This window comes from Musa acuminata, chromosome BXJ2-3 (assembly GCF_036884655.1).
Source record: "Musa acuminata AAA Group cultivar baxijiao chromosome BXJ2-3, Cavendish_Baxijiao_AAA, whole genome shotgun sequence".
In the NCBI taxonomy this organism is placed as follows: Eukaryota; Viridiplantae; Streptophyta; class Magnoliopsida; order Zingiberales; family Musaceae; genus Musa; species Musa acuminata.
The window spans coordinates 9,846,193-9,869,999 of record NC_088340.1 but is presented as its reverse complement, the minus strand read 5'-3'; the positions used below and the strand labels follow the sequence as shown (position 1 = coordinate 9,869,999).

Here is a 23,807-nt window from a genome sequence, read left to right as displayed (position 1 = left end):
AGCTAAATCATAAAGTCTAAGCTCGTGGATGAGATGGCTTTTGTTACTATAATACTCGTCTTTTTTTCTATCAAGAAAAAAATATATTGTGATGTATGTTCTTCCTTAAAGTCACTTATGTACGTGAACCTTAACAATTTTATTCATTCAAGATAAACCAAGTAGAGTTTTCAAATGATGATTGTCTTAATTATATTTGTATGTATAGTTGCCATCTAAATTATAGATTTTTTTAGAGCTCCCTATCCGTGCATCTTAGCATGAAGACCCGAGGATTGTACCTAGGCTGAACTTATGCGCTCCTTAATCGTGCACTCGGTATGAAGACCCGAGGCCTGCACCTCAATCAAGCATACGTGCTCCCAAGTTCATGCACCTCGACATGAAGACTTTGAGATCTACACCAAGGCCGAGCTTATGTGCTCCCTAGTCGTGCACTTGACGTGAAGATCGAAGGCTTGCACCTAGACCGAGCCTACGTGCTCTTTAGTAGTACACTCAGCATGAAGAATCGAGATCTACACCTCGATTGAGCTAATATGTTTTTTCGACAAAAAAGCAATGAAGCCACTAAGAGAGACGCACAAAATACATACCTCGAATCCCCCTACGAGAGACACGTGGTACACCTCTATGGTGAGGGGGAATGATAGAGGATATTCTGGTACCACCCAGTTGGCAGCCACCTTAGACCCCAGATGGAACCTCCCAGTTGAAGTCACGCACACATCTCAAAGCGGTATGAAATGACAATGCCCAACTTAGAAATGATTGCGTCCCGAAGCGATGCCACCCGACTTAGAAGCGACGAAAGCAGAATCCACGTTGCCTGAAATCGCATGAAGCGACACCAAAAAGTGAGGAAATAGTTCCGCATAACATGAGATCAAAATAGTTGCCCTATAACATACGAACCGCTCGCATGAAATATCGATGGACGCTAATAAGCAATAGCCTCTCTACTCTCTCATTTACACGACTGATACTGTTGTCTTCCTCCCCCTCTGTCTTTCGCTGACTTAAGCATCGGATGGGTTGAGCTGGAAAGCCGTCGACACAAACCTGTTGTGCAGGATCATCGGTGGTTAAGAGACGACTCCACTACAAGGATACAGCCTCACAACCATGAGGCAACCCTTCGACCGGAGGACAACCCATCCGTTCAAAGAGAGGACCTTAGAACCGAGCATATCTCAGTTCCTCTATCCGATCTCACCGCTTCAAAGTCAGATCGACCCTAACGAATCACCTCCCTTACGGACCTCCTATGTCGGTTTGTCACGTCAACAAAGAGAACATGCACCTTCGATAGTGAACCAATAATGCTGACTCATCAGTCGACGATACTCATGACACCATCATATTATATATATATATATTTTTTAATAAACGTTCTAAGTATCCTTCTTCTCTCTCAATAAAATAATTGTCTAATTCTTATTGGTCGATTGTACAACTTGATGAACTTATTTGCGTTTGATTTGATTTCATAGTACATTTCTTATGTTAAACCCATTATGTGAATCGATTCATAAAACATTATCAAGAATTAAAAAAATCAAATTTAATTTAATACAGATATTTTTATTTATTTAAAAAATTTTGATTGAAACGGATTTGATTGATTCTAGACCATGCCGACGTGGCTCCAATCAGCCACAACGTGGGGGAAGAAATAATATTTAATTGCTGTTTGCATAACATATTATAATCATTAAAAAAATCCAGTAAGAAGAGTCGCAGCCAATTGGAAGGGGACGGCCGATCAACGACTTGATCACGCTGTCTTTTGCATGTCCCCAGTGGCTAAGGGACGATGAGAGTGACCGCCCCCAGGTTTCAGAATTTGCCCCTTCTATTATTCCTTTCTTTTAGAGTTTTATCTCTTTCTTTTCTATCTATTGAGTCAGAGTTTACAGTGAAACGATGCCTCCTTACTATGTTGCGTGATGAGAGAAGGCTGTGCTACAAAGAGAAACAAATGTGATTAAACGATCTTTCACAGGCTTCTCATCAAGCAGATACAAGGCATCACAAATTTTCAGTACCTGTCAACACCCTTGAAGATATGTACATAACAAGGAATAACAAGGAAGAATAAGGGGCTCAATGGTTTGAGATCCAGCTCTTCTTCTGCTACCAGCACTGGTCCGTCTCCCATGTCCGTGGGCGGCGGTCCTGGGAGGAGCACCAAGACGTCCTCAGCGCAGTGAACACCACCGACTTAACCCTTCGGTCGTAGTCGACGCGCTTCTCTGGGTCTGAGAGGATCTCGTAGGCCGCGCGGACGCGCATGAACTCGTCCGCTGCCGACGCGCCCTTCCCCTGGGCCGCCACCACGTCCGGGTGGCACGACCGGGCGAGCCTCCGGTACGCCAACTTGATCTCAACGCCCGTGGCGTCGGCCGCGACGCCGAGCACATCGTAGAGCGTCGCGGACGAGGAGCCGACGGCGACGGAGCAGCTCGGAGGCCGGCGGCGAGGGAGGGAGGGGCTCCGGAGGAACGATTTGGGGAAGGCGAGCGACAGCGACGACATCATCCACGAGATGATTCGAATTCGACCCGGTCGGTTAATTATATAGGAACAGATGGAAGAGGGAAGAGAATCTTAGACGGTCAAGATTCGATCACAAGCGGCATGATCTCTTGATCGGTGTGCTCGAGGGTCCGTGTCAGTACATCCACTGAATCGGATCAGAGGTGTGATTGAATCCGCTCTGCGTGCTTTTACTGTCGACGGTATTGCGCACGTGGATTGGCTTATCATGCCCACAGACATTAATGCCTAATTTTGCCCCAATCCATTGCACCTTTCTGTACCACGAAGATTCCGCCCCCAAGTATCATCTTGAGAAAGGATTCGATTGAAAGGATGTGCATGGCGCGACTCATAAGGCATGGTAGGCCCAAGACAAACGCGGGTGCAGCTCGGCTCGGGTGACCCAGACAGCCAAGGTTACTAAGCCGACGCATGACAGCCCAAACGCAGACCGGGGTCACTCCAGTCCTGATGGACCGGACCTGGTCGGGCTAGCCCAAACGGGCAGAAGGTGGCTCGGCCCGGTCCAAGCGGGCAGAACTTGATTTGAATCAGCAACAGTGAATCTATTTTGAAAAAGCAATGGTGTGTCTCCATTGGCAGCCGCGGCTACATGCAGCCTTCCAAAGCCAATCCTACCCCACCCGAAAAAGATATATCACAACAGAATCTCACGACCAAGGGCCATTATTGCTCACAACCATCCCTCAAGGACAGATGCCTGACCAAGAGGCTGTCCTTCCACCACTTTCTTGAAACAAACGCCCATCGTCCTTTTTTCATTCTGAGCCGTTTGATTAAATAAAGAAACATATCCGCACGTATCTCAATGTCACGAATTCGACATCTTGGTAACAATCCTAATTTTATTGATCAGAGATATGGATAACTCCGTGATACACATGAAAGGGAAGACAAAAGCAACGCGGTGCGGACAGCCAAACGATGACAATGGTGGCTCCTGCTGACGATAATGACAAGAAACCTAAACATGGATAGTTATGACGACACACGACGACTCCGGATCGACGGCCACAGAGGCGTGAACCGTCGATTATTCCTACGACGACCACCACTCCAGACGACGACGACGAAGACCAATAGATCGGGATGCGCTCCTCTACATCCTCCTAAGACAGCTGACCGCAGTCGGCGACGACGACGGGCTTCTTGGTGGTGCCGCTTTGCGATCCCACCGCTTCGATGGCCTTCACCACCTCCAACCCCTCCACCACGCGGCCGAACACGACGTGCTTGCCATCGAGCCACGACGTCTGCGCGGTGCAGATGAAGAACTGCGACCCGTTAGTATGCTTCCCGGCGTTCGCCATGGAAAGCACGCCAGGGCCCGTGTGCTTCTTCACGAAGTTCTCGTCGGCGAACTTCTCCCCGTAGATCGACTCTCCGCCGGTGCCGTTGCCGCGAGTGAAGTCACCGCCCTGGCACATAAACCCGGGGATCACCCGGTGGAAGGAGGAACCCTTGTAGTGGAGGGGCTTGCCGGAGCGCCCCATCCCCTTCTCGCCCGTGCAGAGGGCCCGGAAGTTCTCCGCCGTCTTCGGCGTCACGTCCGCGTACAGCTCCATCACGATCCGCCCCACCGGTGAGCCGCCGACGGACATGTCGAAGTAGACGCGAGGGTTGGCCATCTCCAATCGATCGACTATGATTTCAGGTGAGCAAATCAGACCCCTCTTCGATCTGCTCCTCGCTTATGGTCTTCTCCGTCTAGGGTTCCATCTCTCTTATAGAGAAACGACGAGAGGAGATATTTAGTCTAAGGACGAATCTGCTCCGTCCAATAAGGACGCGTGTCGTGATCTTCTTGAGGTAGGGTTTGAGGAGGATGGGATCGCAGACGCGGGGTTCGGCTTAACTAGCGTATGGTTAAAAGATCGCCATTGGGTTAGGAAAAGCATATGCTGTCCGCCACTTGATGCGGGATTCCTGGGGGAGCGGCACGTGACTGGTGGGGCAGCAGATGCTCGCACGCGTAATACGCTCCACCAAATGGTTTGCCTATCACGTGATATTCACGTGAGTGTAAGCATTCGCGATGGCGTTGGTGTCACAAGGCCTCGTCGTCTGCATTTTGACTCGGTCAAAGGTAGATAAAGTTCATGTCAAATATTTATTCTAACATGTCTAATGGCACAAGCGAAGCGCGTAGATGCAGCACGTGGTCACTACGGACTGCTACATTGACTCGATGCAGTAACATGAGGTTTCGGCCATCATGTCCCCCAATCACAGGATTGGCGAGCTCAATCAAGCATCCAATCTCAGCACGAGTGGGCTACGAGTCACACGTAGCTAATGTTTGGGCTCATCCTCGGCTGCAAGACAAGCCTATTGCTCATCAATGGACCGGTGACTTGTGTCACGTGAAACCAACAGATTATCCCTAGAAAAGCTATTCGTTTCCATCTATAAAAGGGATGACCACCATGTGATCGCCCACGCTCTCAAGCCCTAAAGCTGCCGACGCCCTTTTCCTTCCATCATGTTTTATCTTGCATATTTCTCTTAGTTTTTTTTTCTTCTTTTTTTGGTTTTCTTCTTCTCGTATTGAAAAATTCTTTCTCCTTTTCGTGCTAAGATTTTGTTCATTTTGATTTTCTTTCATCTGACTTGTATGAGCGAGATTGTAATTTGTGGGTTTTGTTTGCAGTGACGACTCGTAGATTGCAACAGAAGAAGCATTGCTTTCTCTCAAAAGCATGCGATGTTGCCTTTGTATCTTCGATGACTCTGATGCAATGACCCACTGCTCCCCTCAAAAACATCTTTTGAGTTGGAAAATGCATTGAACCATGTATTACATAAATTGGTTTTTTGGCTTTAAATTTAAGCACATACTTCTGCTGGGATCTATGTTGTATACGAAGGGCTATCTGAACTTATGTTGTTTGATGTTTATATATATATATATATATATATATATATATATATATATATATATATATATATAATTTAGTTGTTTGATGTTAATATATATATATATATATATTTTATCAAATGCTATGGTCGTTGAATCATTTCACCACCTGAGTCCTTTTTGGGTTGAATTTGACAGATTCGCCATCCTATCCGATCCTATCCCTCGCATCCGTACGGTGACAAACGGATAAGCTCAAGTCAAGTCGACAATCAGGATGGTGCCAAGAGTTATTTGGAAACCTCCGTACTAACAGCTGGAAAAACTTGATTGGCGGATTGGATCGGACCCGACTAGGATTGGATTCAAATGTCGAGATTTATATACGATCGTAGAGGTACTTAATTCTTCATGAACATGGAAGTTTCCTACTCAATAATTTTATTTTGTCGGTGGTAACTCACTCTGCTCCAGCTTGGCTTTAAAGGAAAAAAAATGCCATGCCTTCGAGAAGATCGAGGGGCTCCATTTTATCGTATGTCGTAATTTTTGCCCCTAGTTTCTCCGTACGTACAGCGTTAATAGCATTCATTGGATAATAAATGATGGGAGAGTAAGGATCAATCTACACTTCGATACGTACATACAACCCACAAAACTCGTGCTGAAACCTGATCATCCTTTAACGTACGGTGGATGCCTTTGACGCTAAATTAGCCTTCATCGTGGGATAATAGGCGATCACGTGGAACATTTTCCGTGACGTTTAGCTATTCGTCCACATGGTTCGTTATGTTTGGCTTTCAGACAAATAATATAACAAGAATTTACTCGATCAAGAAAAATCGTTCTCTTTGAATCGTTTCGATCGGGCTTGATGAACGGTGTCGCCAGTTCGACGGCAAAACAGAAATCGTTGACGTGTCCACCACCGCCACCCGTTCCTTCTATTCACCTGATACGGCTCGATCGACCTATGCGGACGATCGCAGGCGTCCAAAATTTCCATCGACTCACCTTCGTATTGCTGCTGCCTCCGAGGTAGGCGAACGTGGCGTGTGCGCGTGTGGAACACATTTTCGGAGGGATGTCTACATAGCGCGGCGAGGAGGGAGAGCATTTCCTAAATTCTAGCCGTCCCTGCTGGCGACACCCAGGTCGGGCCCCACCGATTCTTCACACCTGGAGAGTTCTTTCTTGGCACTCGACGCCGACGGAGGGTGCCAGGAGAGGGCTGGATCCCATGGACGAAACCCTAGAGAGAAGGGGAGACCTATCGACGTCCATCCGACACGTGGCGAAACCGCAGTGACCCGCCGTGGATTTCCCGTTATAAGCACTTGTCTCCTCCCCTCAGTACTCAATTCTCCCTCTTCTATCAGCGGCAACCGCTTCCACCCCCCACCCCCCCCCCCCCCCCCCCCCCTCTTCTCTCTCTCTCTCTGCTCATCTACCATGTCTCTCTTACGCAGCCGTGTCAAAGGTTCGTCACCCCCGGCCGCCGCCTCCATCTGCCAGGAGGGCATAGACGACGAGGAGGATATTCCGCCGCCGGCGGTGTGTCTTACGGAGGAGGAGCTGCAGGTGGCCCGCATACTCTGCAGGCTCCCCGAGACCATCCTCTACTTCGATCTCCGCCTCCGTCGCATCACTTCGCCTTCCCTGCCCGACTACCTCCGGTGGGGTACCAGACGGCGCCGCTCGATCTCGGACGACCCACCCCCTCCTCTCCCCCCATCTCCTGCTCCTCCTCCGCCTCCACCGGGAGAAGAGAAAGAGGAAGGCGATGGCTGCGAGGTCCCGACCTCCTCGTCCGCCTTCGCCGTCGAAGCCACGACATCCAGCCCGGCGACGCCGCTTTCGTTCCCCGGGAGCGGCGGCGAGGACGACGACGGCAGACCGAGTTCGGCAGCGCCGTCGCCTCCACCCAAGCAGCGGTTCAAGAACCCCAAGCGGCACAAGGAGGTGAAAGAAACAGACAAACAACACATCCCAGTCTCTCTTTCCCTGCTTTGTGATTCGCGACGTTTTCTTGATGGGGTTTTTCTTTTTGGATCTGAAACAGTGGGTGGAGGAACAGCGCCAAAAGATCGCCACGCTAACAGACGACAAAGCTTATCTTAAAAGGGTAGCCGCTCTTCTCGCGGCCATTTTCTTTTTCTTTTAATTGATACGATTATCCCTTTCTGTATTTGATCTCTTCTGCTCATTATCTTCTTGAATCAGGTGATAGATGAGTATAGAAGTCGAATCGAGATGCTGAGAGCCAACAACTCCGTGCTTCGAGAGGTGCGGATGATGTTTTCTTCCTTCTTCTCCTTTCCAAGTGCGTGAAGGGGTCGGATTAATCCTGAAAATAATAGATTGACCATCGGCAGGCAAAGGCAGCTGCCGTCGATTATAGTCGAACGCCAAATCATCACCAGAACCATCGAGTCATACCCGATCTGAATGCGTTGCCCGAGGAGGCAGTGGAGGAGGAGGGCCCTGCGGTGGCGGCGGCGGCGGCGGCGACGTCGGGATGGCAAGATCAGAAGCAGCAGCAGCAGCGGAGCGTGGACTACAAGGTGGCGTCGATGGAGGCGAGGAAGAGGAGGCGGGAGATACAGAGGGAGAAGAGGAGCTGTTCGCCTTGGATGCACGCGAGCAAGGCACTCCGGCTGAGGTGAGAGATGCAATGAGTAGCAGTAACTGCTGCTCCTCTTCCATTTGTTTTTGCTTTGTGAGGCGGCGGCCGGTGATGTAGGGGAAGGTATAGCGGCAATTGTAAGTTACGCGGCTCCAATTCCCTTTTTTATTTAATTTTCTTTTCGTTAATGGATAATTCACTTGGATGGTTTAGATGAAAGAGTTTTATATTGTGTATTATTATTATTATTATTATTATTATTATTATTATTATTATTATTATTATTATTATTATTATTATTATTTGGTGGTATGAATGGATTTTGTTGAGGTAACGTGGTTGGGAGTTGTAGGAGGGCTACTCTCGCGGCAAGATAAGGGAGGAGAAGACGGGTTGGGGGGGGGGGATGTTGCATCATGCCGCTCGAGTGACGCCTACATGCCGCTGATTCGCCGGTTTAGATGTCTCATCAATCATGCAAGAATGCCCTTCGTTCATTGGTGGGTGGGAGCCGCCCGTCGTACCTCCCATTTGCTTACCGTGGGTGGGTTCCACGACAGTGGACCAATGAGGAGGAGCTGTCGAGTGGGGTTCCATTTGTATATGGGATCCCGGCGTGCATATGTACGTGACGATCGAACAACAGGGGGTGGTCCATCGCGAGGGGTGCGATTACATAAAAGCGAGTGATGCGACAAATACACGGTGGTGTTGCTCGGAAATGTTGGACTGATGACACCCGACTTTCTAGCTTCCCAAAAGGGAGATAAGACGAAACGATCGATGAATCAAAGGGCTGCCAGTCACGAAGTAATACAGTCGAGTGGAGGGGTTCCATATCGATCTTATTTTTTTTTATTATTTTTGGATGTTTTCTCATAAGGGTACGAAGTATTATTGTCAATCTCATTTTTATCTTTGTCAATGTGTTTCGTGTTTTTTGATGTTTTCTGTTACGTAAGATCCGTAAGCGTTGCCTAGCAGAGTGATAACATATATATATATATATATATATATATATATATATATATATATATATATATATATATATATATATATATATATATATATATATATATATATATATATATATATAAGGGAAAATGATCAAATTAATCTTATTTTACATGGCACTAGCAACTTTTTTGGTTGATAGTCTTAAGGTATGAAACATTACTATCACAATACGCTGGAATCCTTGGGGTGGCACCGAATCGAAGGAGACATTAGTTATATGACAAAGGATGATGGCTCATCAATCTATCTTGTTGTCGGTGTTGTATGACACTTGTGCCCGATGTCTTTTGTATACGACCATTTAAAGCTTCACGTCTTTTTTTATATTTTACAACACTTATAAAGTGGTTTTTTAAGTGTTAACTGATGTGATCTCAATTATCGCTTCCGCTAACTCATCATTTTCTTATCTTATAGATCCCTAAGGGACTGCATGAGATTAAGGGTAAAAAAAAAACGTTCGGAATGAAGTCACTCGATTGGGTGGATATTTGATATTGGCATCAATAGGAATGACTCTCCACTCACTCACGCGAGAGACACAATAGACAAGTAAAATGAGAAAAACATATATATGTACAAAAGTTAGGTTGATTGAGTTCGAGCTACGACTCGATGTTATTAACATAACTTGATAGTGCTTTGATACAAGCAAGAGCGCTTTGGAAATGATGAAATTGTACAAGTCGAAGAATGGTTGATCGGTGATGAAAGAGTTCGTGCAAGAGAATTGACAACTTGAAGAAATCAATTCTCATGTAAAGACTTTGTATGTGAATGATAGATTCTTTGTGGTATCCCAATGTGACTAAAATTTGATGTTATGGAGTATGAAAACTTTCGTTTTTAAGATGAGATAAGTATGCAAGGAGGAAAGTTATTCCAACTAGGTAAGTTTTCAAGAGGATAAGTCTCAAGATTTTTGGTGAAAGGTCACCAAAGTTTGATGCCATCGAATATGAAAACTTTTGCTTTTAGATGAGGTAAGTATGCGAAAATAGAAGTTATTCTAACATAACAAGTTTCTAAGAGGATAAATCTTAAGATTTTTGGTGGATGCTTGTTATGCTGTGAACTGCACATGACGAAAGTGATGCCATCGAGAAGCAGACCGCCTCAACCTTGAAACTATTTCTTCTAAGCCGAAGGACAAGAGTGGCAAAGATGGATGCTTCATCAAGCTCGAAAAAGGATGAAATCAAGCGACCGATGGGGAGTTATCGCAAGATCTCGCACGAGATGATGCATCAAGGGGTAATTATATATTACCCCATATAGTTAACTATGATTAGTATCCGGGTCTGTATACTTTAAAAAGTAATATTATTATGGTCCATATACTTATAAAAATGAAACATTTAACCATAATTCTTTTTACGTCATTAACTTTGAAACACGTGACAACATATGCTTGAATGGAAAGAAAAAAAAATTATTATCTTTAAAATATTAATTTTATATAAACTTCCAAAGTCAATTTCCTCTTTCCCTCCTCGTTCTAACCTACTCACCTGTCGTTTGTCGCACATGTTGATCCTACTCGCTCATTGCTCGCCCACCACACCTGCTCGCTCGTCGAACCTGCTCACTTATCGTACCTGCTCGACCATCACTCTCTAGTAGCTAGCCTATCGCACCTACCCACCCGTCACTCGCTCATTATACCCGCTCGCCCACCGCACCTGCTCACCCGCCACTCGCCCGTCGCTCCTACTCGCTAATCACTCATCGCTTGCACCTACTTTTTTTCTTAATGAAATAATAAAAAAATATTTTCCTTTTTCTCTCATTTTTCTGTACGAAATGGAAGTGTTCTTACTGAGTATAAAATCTTATTCATTTGCCTGATTTTGAATGTAGCGTGACAAAAAAATAAATCTGTGATAACATCAACACAATGCTAGAATTGATGTTGTGTTATTTCCGGTCATATTTAAAAGAAAAAATAGATCTATCAATTTGTGCCATTTGTCGAAAAGCTCATTGAATACTTTTGTACATTTGCTTTCTCCTTGTAACTTTGTTTGCATGAGACTCATCAGATTGAGATATCACAATAACTTAAGCAGAGTTATTGCAAGCCAACAAAAATCACAAGTTTGTTCATTTGCTTATTGGTTCATGAACTTTGCCATGCCTCATTGGAGTTTGATTGAGTGGCAATTTCATATTAATCTCTTATTTCTGTTAGAAGTTGTCTACCTTTAGAGATGACACCTTCTGCTACAGTAGTAAAAATTATAACTAAATACACATATGAAACATAATAATCATAGTGGCAATATATATATATATATATATATATATATATATATATATATATATATATATATATATATATATATATATATATATTGTAAGACGAGTAGATTGGAAAGAGGGGTGATGAGTGAGCGATGATCGAGCAAGTGCAACGAGTGAGTAGGTACGGTAGGCAAGCAACGATCAAGCAAGTCTGGTGGGCGAGTGGGTGCGACGGACAAGTGGGTATTGTTGGAAAACCTTAATAGATCATCACATATACAGTGGAAGAACAGAAACCAAAACTGATTCTTAAAGATTCAATATCGGATCGTCATGTGAAGATTGATGCACGAAAAATCATAAAACTGAAAACCGCAAAACACATGTGAGATGATTTCTCTAGGGGAGATCTTTTATTCATGAAAACACATATCCAAATATATAGATGAAGGGGGTTAGATGTCCTCCTTTCGCAATGCTCCACATGACATATCCAAATATACATATCGTCGTGTTCCACATGACAGATGACGTCGCGATGCTCCTCCTTTCGCAACGCAATCTTTTCTCTCCTTTGCACACCACAAGGTTGCACCAAGATCAAGAAGGGGCCGACCCTTCTTGCTGTCCACATACCCCAAATAGGGTTATCGACTGAGGAGAGGGAAGGAGGAAAATAGAAGGTGACAATTAAAAAGGGGTCTACCTTATGCCACTTTGGTTTCCCCTATTTATTAGAAAACTTGGATAGAGCATTACATGCGAAGCAGAAAAATAAAATCACAAATTTCACAAAGAAAAAAGGTTCTCGTTGTTGTGCAAAGATTGGTGCACAAAATAAAATACAAAATCGAAAATCATGCATATCAAGGTAGATTTGTTACTTAGGGAGATCATATATCTTTACAAAATACTAGATCTGTAAAAGTGGATGAAGGAGGTCAACTATCCTCCTCTCTAACAATGATCCATATGGTAGATGTGGCAAAGACACTCCTCAAATTGCTACACGATCTTCCTCTCCATGCGCACCATGTGATCAAGAAGGGGTCAACCCTTCTTTCTATCAACATGCCCCAAACTAGGGCTCTCGGCTGAGGAGGAGAGTAAGGGAGAAGAATAGGAGGTGACAGCTAAAAAGGGTCTAGTGTATGTCTCTTCGGTTCTCTCATATTTATGGACGTCCCTATCAACTTAACCCTAATGGATTTTACTATATTGGGTGCTAGATCTCCATCTAACTATCGAAGCCTCTTGGATTAGTGGATCTTTACCTAATAATCTCTCATTGGTTCTTATTAGATCTTATCCACAAGATCCAATAATTCACGGGCTTACTAGATATCCAATAAGATATGGGCTCCAATGGATATCTCATATCCAAACCTCTACTCATCAGAACACCTACCATATGTGTGTGACTTTCTATTCCCAGTATCGAGCTAGTTATAAGTCATACCTATCAAAACTCCTTCTGACTCTATGAATTATAATCTTCTATAATAATTCACTTGACTCATCGACTACGAATGTACTATGCCATTGCATCATAGTCCCCAAACGATATAAGGGAATCCAATCCATTAGACTTATCTATCCTCAGTTATCATGTATCTATAGTCTCTTATCTATCTAATATCCCAAAGACCATATACCAGATATGGTGTTATCAGTCTCATATAAAATATACTCAAGTCTCACTCTAATCGAATTTTTCCAAAGAACTCTTTCTCTCTCAAATCGAATTTTTTCAAAGAACTATTTATCTCTCAATTCGAATAACCCTGGCTAGAGATTTGTTTGAGCAAAAACACAGGATATTTCTCTCATGACCGAGAGCGGATGATCCTCTATCGACACTCAATTGCCCTCGTAAGGTTGTCTACCAATCTTGATAATCGATTGTGCTAGGTTTGGAACCTCTAGACTTATAAGTCCAGTATCAATGAGCGAAGTACTCGTATAGGGCATCCTTGGTATTTTAAGTCTAAGGATCAGACACACAATTGTGACCATAGAATCGCTGTCTAACAATGAGGTATCATTCACCATCCAACATTTCGTGAGCAGATCAATTAGTGAACTCATTCTCTAATGAGCACTTGCACTACATCCCTAGTGTCCCCACACGAGTATCTATGAGACCAACCACCTTCATCATATGAACGGGCATACAACATACTAGCCTATCCGATTATCTCGATGTCCATCTCAAGTAACCTTCGATCAGGATTATTTGGGGTTAGTATTTAAAGGCAAATCGGTCTCATTATCGTGATTTTATCACGATCCGATTCCCATTGCAAAAATTCATAGACATCAAATATATGCAACATGCAAGACAAAATGATAAACTACTAATAAATAATAATAAGCAAAAATAGTACTTATCATGTCACATGTGTCATCACTCACGTGATTGGCTTGTAGGGCAACTATGACTAGTAGAGCCGGTCCGGCGAGCGAGTAGGTGCGATGGACAAGAAAGTGTGACGGGAAGCAAGTGCAATAGGCAAGCGATGTGCGACATGTGCAGTAAGCGAGAAAGATCAACAAGTGCGACGAGCAATAAGCCAGTAGGTTGGAACAAGGAGAGGAAGGGAAAATTGGTCAGGTAAGTTTATATAAAATTAATAATTTAAAGATAGTCAAATTACGTTTTTATCCTTTTTCATTCATACCCTTTTTGCATATGACAACACATGTACTTTTTTCCGTCAAGAAAGTTAATGACATAAAGAGAAATGAGATTAAATATTTCACTTTCATAAGTGTGGAAACCTCAATGATACCTTTTAAAGTATTGGGGCAGGAATGCTGATCATAGTTAACTATATAGAGTATGTTAGGAAAGAGTCGACACTAAGAGGGGGGAGGGTGAATTAGTGTAGTGAAAAAAACATCGATTTTAAAATCCTTCGTACGATAAAAACTGATTTCGAAAATGTGAGTTTAACTTGAAAGCATACAAAAGAGTGTAATGAGAAGGTAAAGCAAGTAAGGCAATTTGCAAGGAAGATAAACAACAAAACAAAAATGCAAACTGTTTTATAGTAGTTCGGCCATCGTGACCTACATCCACTCTACTGATTCCTCTTCCGTTGAGGCCACCGGCATCTACTAACGATCTTCCTTCAATGGGCGAAGATCATCCACCCTTACAACTCAATTCTCCTTTTGACAGGTTCAGGAGAGAACCTTTACAACCCCCTTCACTCCTCTCTTAAGCAAGAATAATACTTTAAAGTTTAAGGAGTTCACACAATTTTACAATAGCGTTTTCTTTTCTTTTTTGCTCTCATTTGTATGTATGTTAACCAGGGATGAGAAGGGTATTTATAGGCCTCAAGCTGATTCAAACTTGGAGCCTAAAAAGGTCTCATCCTAGGTTTCCCAGGTCCTGACGGTACCACCGCTTGTGCTAGGCAGTACTGTTAGGAACAATTCGGCACTAAGAAGGGGGAGGGGGGGTGGGGTAAATTAGTGCAGCGAAAAAATTACGTCGGTTTGAAAACTTTCATTCGATTAAAACCGATTTCGACGAAAGTCATTTCGGAGAGATGTTAACTTTGAAATCATATTCGTAAGCGTAGTGGAAGTAAAGCAAGTAAAACAATTTGTAGTAAGGGAAAATAGCAAGAATAGAAATGTAAACCGTTTTATAGTGGTTCGGTCATTGTGACCTACATCCACTCTACTGATTCCCCTTCCGTCGAGGCCACCGGCATCCACTAACGATCTTCTTTCAATCAAGCGAAGATCAACTACCCTTTTACACCTTCTCTTTTTCACAGGTTTAGGAGATAACCTTTACACCCCTCTTTTATAAAGTTTCCCTCACACACCTCCCTTAGAACTCTCTCTAAACTTTAGGATGAGGGAACTCAACTTTCTAGTAGGGTTTACAAGTTTAGCATCACAGAGTTTTGCTCAATTTCCTTTTTACTCCATATAGGAATAGTTGAGGTATTTATAGACCCAAAATGACTTCAAAACTTGGAGTCAAAATTCAAATCCCTGATATTTCGGGGTACGGGTGGTACCACCGCGTGATAATCTCTCAAAAACTGTGTATGGGCAATGTTCGGTACCACTGCTTGACATAGTCTCGAAAACTATGCCATGATGATTCTGTTGGGAAATCATTGGGGGTGACATCATATGCGCAGCGGAAGAACAAGAAAACAAAAATCCCCGATTCCCAAAAAGATGTTCGTCGTCGTGCGAAGATTGGTGCGCAAAAATTCGCAAAACACAAAACTGCATATAGAGATTGTGTTACCTAGGGAGATCGTATATCCCTGTTTCCTTGCAGATCCTTAGGAGAGGGTGAAGGAGGTCAAGCGTCCTCCTCTCTAGCGGTGATCCACACAGTAGGGTTGTGACGACGCTCCTCAAAACTCCAGGCCTACTCTGAGGTGGAGAGGAGAATAGGAAAGGCAAGCAAAGACTCTAGCCTATGAGGCTGTGAATCCCTCCTATTTATAGAGATCCCGTGTCAAAACCCTAATGGGTCCTTTCCCTAGTGGGTATTGGATCTGCATCCAATAAGACAAGGGCTCCGTCGGATATCTCATATCCGAACCTCTACTCATCGCAATGCCTACCATATGTGTGTGACCCTCTAGGCCCAATATCGAGCTGGCCGTGAGTCATACCTGTCAGAACTCCTTCTAACTAAGTGAATTATTATCTCTGTAATAATTCACTCGACTCATCGACTACGGAAGTACTAGGCCACTACGCCGTAGTCCCCAGACGATACAGGGGAATCCAATCCATTGGACCTGTCTGTCCTCAGTTACCATGTACCTATAGTCCCTCATTCATCTAATATCCCAGAGACCGTATATCGAGCATGGTGATGTCAGACCCATACGGTTTCTACTTGAGTCTCGCTCTAATCGGATTCTCCCGGAGAACTCTTTCTCTCTCAACCCGAATGACCCTGGCCAGGGATTTGTCTGAGCAAGAACACATGGGATATTCCTCTCATGATACCGAGAGTGGATGATCCTCTATCGACACTCAATAGCCCTCGTAAGGTCGACTACCACTCCCAATGACCAGCTGTACTAGATCTGGGAACAGCCAAACCTATAAGTCTGGTATCAAAGAGTGGAGCACTCATACAGGACATCCTTGGTGTCTCAAGTCTAAGAACCAGATACACCACTAGGACTACGGAATCGTTGTCTGACAATAAGGCATCATCAACCATCCAGCATTCCGTAAGCGGATCAATCAGTGAACTCATTCTCCAATGAGCACCTGTACTGTATCCCTAGTGTCCCTACACGAGCAGCTATGAGACCAGCTGCATCCATCATATGGACGGGTATACAGCACACCAGTCTATCCGGTTATCACGATGTCCCTCTCGAGTAACCTATGACCGGGATTATTTAGGATATGTGTTTAAAGGTGAATCGATCTCATTATCGTGATCTCATCACGATCCGATTCCCATTGCACAAATCCAAGGACATCACAATACATATGCATTTATGCAATAGTTATAAAGTGATATACGCCAAAAATATAATAAGCAAAAAGATTCTGTATCAAGTCACACGTGCCATCACTCACGTGATTGGCTTGCTGGGCACCTATGACTAGCAATCTCCCACTTGACCTAAAGCCAATCACCTATGTGTCTGATCCCCATCAGACTCCTGTGACGCTCAAAGACAAAATGAGACAACGGCTTTGTCAGTGGATCTGCAATGTTATCTTCGGATGGAACTCTTTCCACTACTACATCTCCTCGGGTTACGATCTCTCTTATAAGCTGGAACCTCCTCAGAACACTTCTGATGAGACCCGGGTTCCCTTATTTGAGTAATCACCCCATAGTTGTCGCAATATAAGGAAGTCGACTTGTCGCTATCTGTATCGACTCCCAAATCTGTGATGAACTTCTTCACCCAGACTCCCTCCTTTGCTGCATCTAATGCGGCAATGTACTCCGCCTCTGTGGTCGAGTCAGCAGTGGTATCTTGCTTGGAACTCTTCCAGCACACTGCTCCTCCATTCAAGGTGTACACATACCCTGAATTCGACTTGTTATCATCGACATCAGACTAAAAACTTGAGTCAGTGTAGCCTTCAACCTTAAGGCTATTACCTCCATATACTAGTAAAAGATCCTAAGTGCTTCTCAAGTACTTAAGGATACACTTTACTGCTTTCCAGTGCTCCAAGCCTGGATCCGCCTGATACCTGCTCGTGACACTCAGAGCATGCGCTATATCAGGTCTTGTACATAGTATGGCATACATGATAGACCCTATTGCTGAGGCATAAGGTATCATATTCATGTTTGCCCTTTGGAATTTTCCATGCCAAACCTTTTGACAATGGTTTCTATGTACCTGGACTGGGACAAGCCAAGCATCCTCTTGGATCTATCTCTATAGATTCTAATCCCCAAGATATAGGATGCTTCCCCTAAGTCCTTTATGGAGAAGTGTCTAGATAACCAAGTCTTTACTGTGGATACCATTCCTACGTCATTCCCAATGATGAGGATGTCATCCACATATAACACCAAAAAGGTGATAGCTCTCCCACTTACCTTTCTGTATACACAAGGCTCATCTTCGTTCTTAACGAAGTCATAAGATCTGATTGACTCATCAAATCTTATGTTCCAACTTCGGGAAGCTTGCTTTAGTCCATAAATGGATTTAAGCAACCTACACACTTTATCTGGGCAGTTCTTGGATACGAATCCCTCAGGTTGCATCATATACACCTCCTCCTCGAGGTTCCCATTGAGGAATGCGGTTTTCACATCCATCTGCCAGATCTCATAATCATAGTGTACTGCAATAGCCAATAGAATTCTGATGGATTTTAGCATTGCTACGGGTGAGAAGGTTTCGTCGTAGTCAACACCTTGCCTTTGACGATACCCTTTAGCCACTAGCCTTGCTTTATAGGTCTCTACCTTTCCATCTACTCCGATCTTTTTTCTTAAAGATCCACTTGCAACCGATGGGTACAATACCTTCGAGCGCATCAACTAGGTTCCAAACCTTATTGGAGTACATAGAATCCATCTCAGAATTCATGGCTTCTTGCCACTTCCCGGAATCTATACTCATAATAGCCTCCTCGTAGGTCTGAGGATCAATATCCTCAGCATCCTCTCCTCTAATTTGTCCCACATATCTCTCAGGAGGATGAGATACTCTATCAGACCTGTGTAAAGTTGAAACTTGTGTATTAGGTACCTGAATAGACTCGGGCTGTAGAGTGGTGCTTGAGCTTGGTTCTCTAACTTCGCTCAACTCTATCATTCTCCCACTGTCTCCGCCAAGAACATGTTCCTTCTCAAGGAACACTGCTCTCTTAGCTACAAAGACCTTTTGGTCCTCGAGATGATAGAAGTAATACCCACAAGTTTCCTTGAGGTATCCCACAAATATGCATCGCTCTGTCCTTGATTCTAACTTATCGGGGTTGTGTCTTTTAACGTGGGCAGGGCAGCCCCAATCTTAACAACCTTAAGATCAGGCTTCTTCCCTTTCCATATCTCATATGGTGTAGACACTACCAACTTAGTTGGAACTCTGTTCAGAAGGTAAGCTGCGGTTTCTAGGGCATATCCCCAGAATGAGATGGGTAGGTCAGCGAAACTCATCATGGACCGTACCATATCTAATAATGTACGATTTCTCCTTTCAGAGACACCATTGAGCTGAGGTGTATAAGGAGGTGTCCATTGGGATAATATCCCATGGTCCTTGAGGAAGTGAGTAAACTCTGTACTTAAGTACTCACCTCCTCGATCTGATCGAAGAGTTTTGATACTCTTTCCAGTCTGGTTCTCCACCTCATTCTTATACTCTCTGAATTTCTCAAAGGCCTCGGACTTGTACTTCATTAAGTACACATATCCATACCTTGAGAAATCATCAGTAAATGTAATGAAGTAGGAGTAACCTCCAATGGCATGAGTTGACATGGGTCCACATACATCACTATGTATGAGTTCCAACAACTCAGTGGCTCTCTCTCCAGTTCCACTAAATGGAGAGTTGGTCAGTTTTCCACGAATGCAAGGCTCACAAGTTGCATATGACACATAGTCGAATGGATCTAGATATCCATCATTTAGCAACTTTTGAATCCTTCTTTCATGGATGTGACCTAGCCTACAATGCCACGGGTATGCACTGTTCACCTCATCTCGTTTCCTCTTAGACACTTACATTCATGATATGTGGAGTAGTGTCTAACATAAATAAACCATTATGCAATGTTCCTTTCATGATGATCTTATCATCTAATAATATTGAACAACCATTGTTCTCAAAAACAAATTTATATCCACTAACTGTTAAACATGAAATGGAGATAATGTTTTTGATAATAGAAGGAACAAAATAACATGCATCTAATGCAATAAAAGCTCCACTAGGCAGATGTAGGGCGACCTCGCCAACAGCTAAAACAGCAACTTTTGCTCCATTACCCATCTTGAGGTCCATCTCGCCTCTCTCTAGTCTCCTAGGCCTTGCCAGAACCTGCAACGAATTACATATATGATAAGCACTACCGGTATCTAATACCCATGTGTTATCATAAGAGTCTGACAAATGGAGACCGATCATGAATGTACCTGAAGCTTCATCAAGCTTTTGTTTCGCCCTTTCTGCAAGGTACTCTTTGCAGTTTCTCTTCCAGTGCCCATCTTTACCACAGTGGAAGCACTGGCCTTTGTCCTTTGCTGGGTCTTTCTTAGCAACCTTTACTTTACCTGGTTTTCCCTTGCCCTTTCCCTTCTTAAGGGACCTTTCTGCTTTCCTTTTCTTTCTGGTCTCACCAGTGTAGAGAACTGGCTTCTCTTTCTTAATAGTACTCTCTGCCTCCCTCAACATATTGAGGAGCTCTGGGAGAGTCACCTCAAGCTTGTTCATATTAAAGTTCATTATGAACTGTGAAAAGGAATCTGGTAGGGACTGAAGCACAATGTCCACACACAAGTTATCCTCTAGGACCATTCCTAGACCTGTGAGTTTCTCTATCCACTCAATCATCTTTAGGACATGGTTCTGAACCGGTGTCCCCTCAGTCATCCTAGCGCGGAAAAGGCTCTTGGATATCTCATATCGTTGAGTCCTTCCCTGTTCCTCAAACAATTTACGGACATGTAGGAGAATGGATCTGGCATCCATCTTTTCATGTTGTCTCTGTAACTCTGGAGTCATAGAGCCCAACATATAGCACTGAGCAAGAGTGGAGTCATCAATGTACTTCACGTAGCGAGCGATCTCATCCTCGCTTGCCCCTTCTTCGGGCATAGGCATCACTGTATCAAGGACGTACACGATTTTCTCCGCTGTGAGAACAATTCTCAAGTTACGGAGCCAATCCGTATAATTTGGACCAGTGAGGCGGTTGACATCAAGTATGCCACGTAAGGGATTTGAAAGCGACATTTTCTGAAAATAAAGATGTAGCAAAAATGAATAACATGCAGATTTTGCAAGAAATAAACTATCAAGATATGGACTTCTATCTTAATATGCTCCCACTATTTTACTAACGAGTCACGCGACACCCTCAGCACGTGAAACGGAAGTCTCCGGCAGACTTCTAGTGGGGATCAGGATCCAATCAGCGTCTTAGTGTAACCTCGAGGGACTCGACCAATCACACTAAGCCTAAAAGGTAGACAACTCTTGCCGATCACAACTCCTTGTGATTCCCGTCCTGTTCGGCCTCCGAATCACCATGGCCTCGAGGGACTCGACCAACCATGATGCTCGGTTAAGTCAACACCTTCGTTACAAGATGAGTCTGATTTGATGATATACCCTCGAGGGACTCGACCAAGCATATCATGCCCTCAGGTCACCGGTGACATCTCTATGTCGTAAGCAAGATAGCGAATCGCGATATAGGTGAGTCTCGAGGGACTCGACCAACTCAACCTACACCGGGATTCGGTTCCTACTCATAACGATAGAAGGCCACGTGGGTCAATCTAATTGCCTCACGTTTACCGACTTAATATTATCGAGAGATGTTTCTATGATTTGGTCTCCTATTATGACATATCACACATGTACATATTTAATATATATTTACATCGCATGCAAATATATATACATATCTAGTATGTGTATAAGCAATCACACCAGATGATCATGGACCACAACCTAATATGATTAGGCCCAAGCCAGTAGGCCTAATCACTCACATCAAGATCTATGTGTGCAACGGTGCATCTCCATGCCTTGTGATCGTCCATCTCGTCCTCGTTGGTTCCGTCGACATCTTGATGCATCTTCATGCATCACGATCGTCCGTCTCGTGGGTCCCGCTATGGCTTCCACGCTCCCGCTGCGCCTCCTCATGTGATTACAACTTAATCATAGGCACGCAGGCCCGACAATAAACGAGAAATATAATGGAGGTTCGCAGACCTCAATAATAATAATCACAAGTACACACATCACACGGTCCATGATCATCCGTCCACTCATCATACATCACATGTATAAATAATCGTCATTATGTAGGATTACTAGATAATAAAAATAATAATCAACTAAACCTTTTAATTAATTAATATTTTCTGAAATCAGGGATATATAGGGAATTTCTCAATTCCTAAGGGTATTTTCGTAATTTGGACAAAAGACAGAAACTGGAATTTCTCAAATTCCGAGGGGCAAAACTGTCTTTTGCGCAGAAAACCCTAATGCCCTTTCCCCTTTTCGCTGCTGCCGCCGCCGCCACCCTGCCGGCGGCGGCCTGTGCGGCGAGGGCGAGGGCACTGCCCTCGCCTGCAGGTGGCACGCCCGCTGGGGTCGCTGCCGCTGCAGGTGGGCGCCCCCGCGGGCGCCGCCGCCTTCGCGGGCAGTTCTGCCCGCGAGTCAGCGCCCGCAGGTGGTGCTGTCTCGCTGGCGGCCGCCCCTGCGGGGTTTTTGCCCGTGGGAGCAGCGGCCACAGGCGCCGCTGCCCCGCGGCGCCTCTGCCCGCGGGCTCAGTGGCCGCAGGCGCTTCTACCGAGCGGGCTCCCAGCCCCGCCGGCCGCAAGCCTGCTGCAAGCAGATCGCCGGCCGGCTACTGCAGGCACAGTGCTTGCGCATGCGCCGGCGCTGTGCTGCCTGGCTGCGGCTGCGGCTGGCTGCAGGCATGCAGATCGAGGGCAGCAACTGTTGCTGCCCTTCCTTGCTTTTGCGTCAACGATTTTGACGTCAATATTCTTCCTAAACACAACACACGCAGTTCAAAAACCAATCATTCGCACGAACAACCTGGCTCTGATACCACTGTTGGGAAATCATTGGGGGTGACATCATATGCGCAGCGGAAGAACAAGAAAACAAAAATCCCCGATTCCCAAAAAGATGTTCGTCGTCGTGCGAAGATTGGTGCGCAAAAATTCGCAAAACACAAAACTGCATATAGAGATTGTGTTACCTAGGGAGATCGTATATCCCTGTTTCCTTGCAGATCCTTAGGAGAGGGTGAAGGAGGTCAAGCGTCCTCCTCTCTAGCGGTGATCCACACAGTAGGGTTGTGACGACGCTCCTCAAAACTCCAGGCCTACTCTGAGGTGGAGAGGAGAATAGGAAAGGCAAGCAAAGACTCTAGCCTATGAGGCTGTGAATCCCTCCTATTTATAGAGATCCCGTGTCAAAACCCTAATGGGTCCTTTCCCTAGTGGGTATTGGATCTGCATCCAATAAGACAAGGGCTCCGTCGGATATCTCATATCCGAACCTCTACTCATCGCAATGCCTACCATATGTGTGTGACCCTCTAGGCCCAATATCGAGCTGGCCGTGAGTCATACCTGTCAGAACTCCTTCTAACTAAGTGAATTATTATCTCTGTAATAATTCACTCGACTCATCGACTACGGAAGTACTAGGCCACTACGCCGTAGTCCCCAGACGATACAGGGGAATCCAATCCATTGGACCTGTCTGTCCTCAGTTACCATGTACCTATAGTCCCTCATCCATCTAATATCCCAGAGACCGTATATCGAGCATGGTGATGTCAGACCCATACGGTTTCTACTTGAGTCTCGCTCTAATCGGATTCTCCCGGAGAACTCTTTCTCTCTCAACCCGAATGACCCTGGCCAGGGATTTGTCTGAGCAAGAACACATGGGATATTCCTCTCATGATACCGAGAGTGGATGATCCTCTATCGACACTCAATAGCCCTCGTAAGGTCGACTACCACTCCCAATGACCAGCTGTACTAGATCTGGGAACAGCCAAACCTATAAGTCTGGTATCAAAGAGTGGAGCACTCATACAGGACATCCTTGGTGTCTCAAGTCTAAGAACCAGATACACCACTAGGACTACGGAATCGTTGTCTGACAATAAGGCATCATCAACCATCCAGCATTCCGTAAGCGGATCAATCAGTGAACTCATTCTCCAATGAGCACCTGTACTGTATCCCTAGTGTCCCTACACGAGCAGCTATGAGACCAGCTGCATCCATCATATGGACGG

At 44.7% G+C, this 23,807-nt stretch overlaps 3 protein-coding genes across 4 annotated transcripts; 1 reads left to right on the top strand and 2 right to left on the bottom strand.

Annotated features, from left to right (window-relative positions):
• Positions 1-1,963: 1,963 nt before the first annotated feature.
• Positions 1,964-2,567, bottom strand: LOC135607316 (chaperone protein dnaJ 11, chloroplastic-like). Its single transcript, XM_065099058.1, has one exon. The coding sequence runs from the start codon at positions 2,539-2,541 to the stop codon at positions 2,137-2,139; it is 405 nt and encodes a 134-aa protein (XP_064955130.1). The 5' UTR covers positions 2,542-2,567; the 3' UTR covers positions 1,964-2,136.
• An 820-nt stretch (positions 2,568-3,387) lies between these two features.
• Positions 3,388-4,277, bottom strand: LOC103978007 (peptidyl-prolyl cis-trans isomerase). Its single transcript, XM_009393704.3, has one exon. It carries the CDS (start codon positions 4,188-4,190, stop codon positions 3,672-3,674), a length of 519 nt encoding a protein of 172 aa, XP_009391979.2. The 5' UTR covers positions 4,191-4,277; the 3' UTR covers positions 3,388-3,671.
• A 2,553-nt stretch (positions 4,278-6,830) lies between these two features.
• LOC103978006 (protein YABBY 3) lies at positions 6,831-8,267 on the top strand. Of its 2 annotated transcripts, none has more exons than XM_065099056.1 (4): positions 6,831-7,384; positions 7,485-7,547; positions 7,646-7,708; positions 7,783-8,267. In XM_065099056.1, exons 1-4 carry the CDS (start codon positions 6,875-6,877, stop codon positions 8,086-8,088), a joined length of 942 nt encoding a protein of 313 aa, XP_064955128.1. In that variant the 5' UTR covers positions 6,831-6,874; the 3' UTR covers positions 8,089-8,267. The 2 variants fall into 2 exon arrangements, with proteins under 2 accessions (XP_064955128.1, XP_009391978.2); XM_009393703.3 differs by having other exon boundaries at positions 6,834-7,384; positions 7,798-8,267.
• Positions 8,268-23,807: the final 15,540 nt, after the last annotated feature.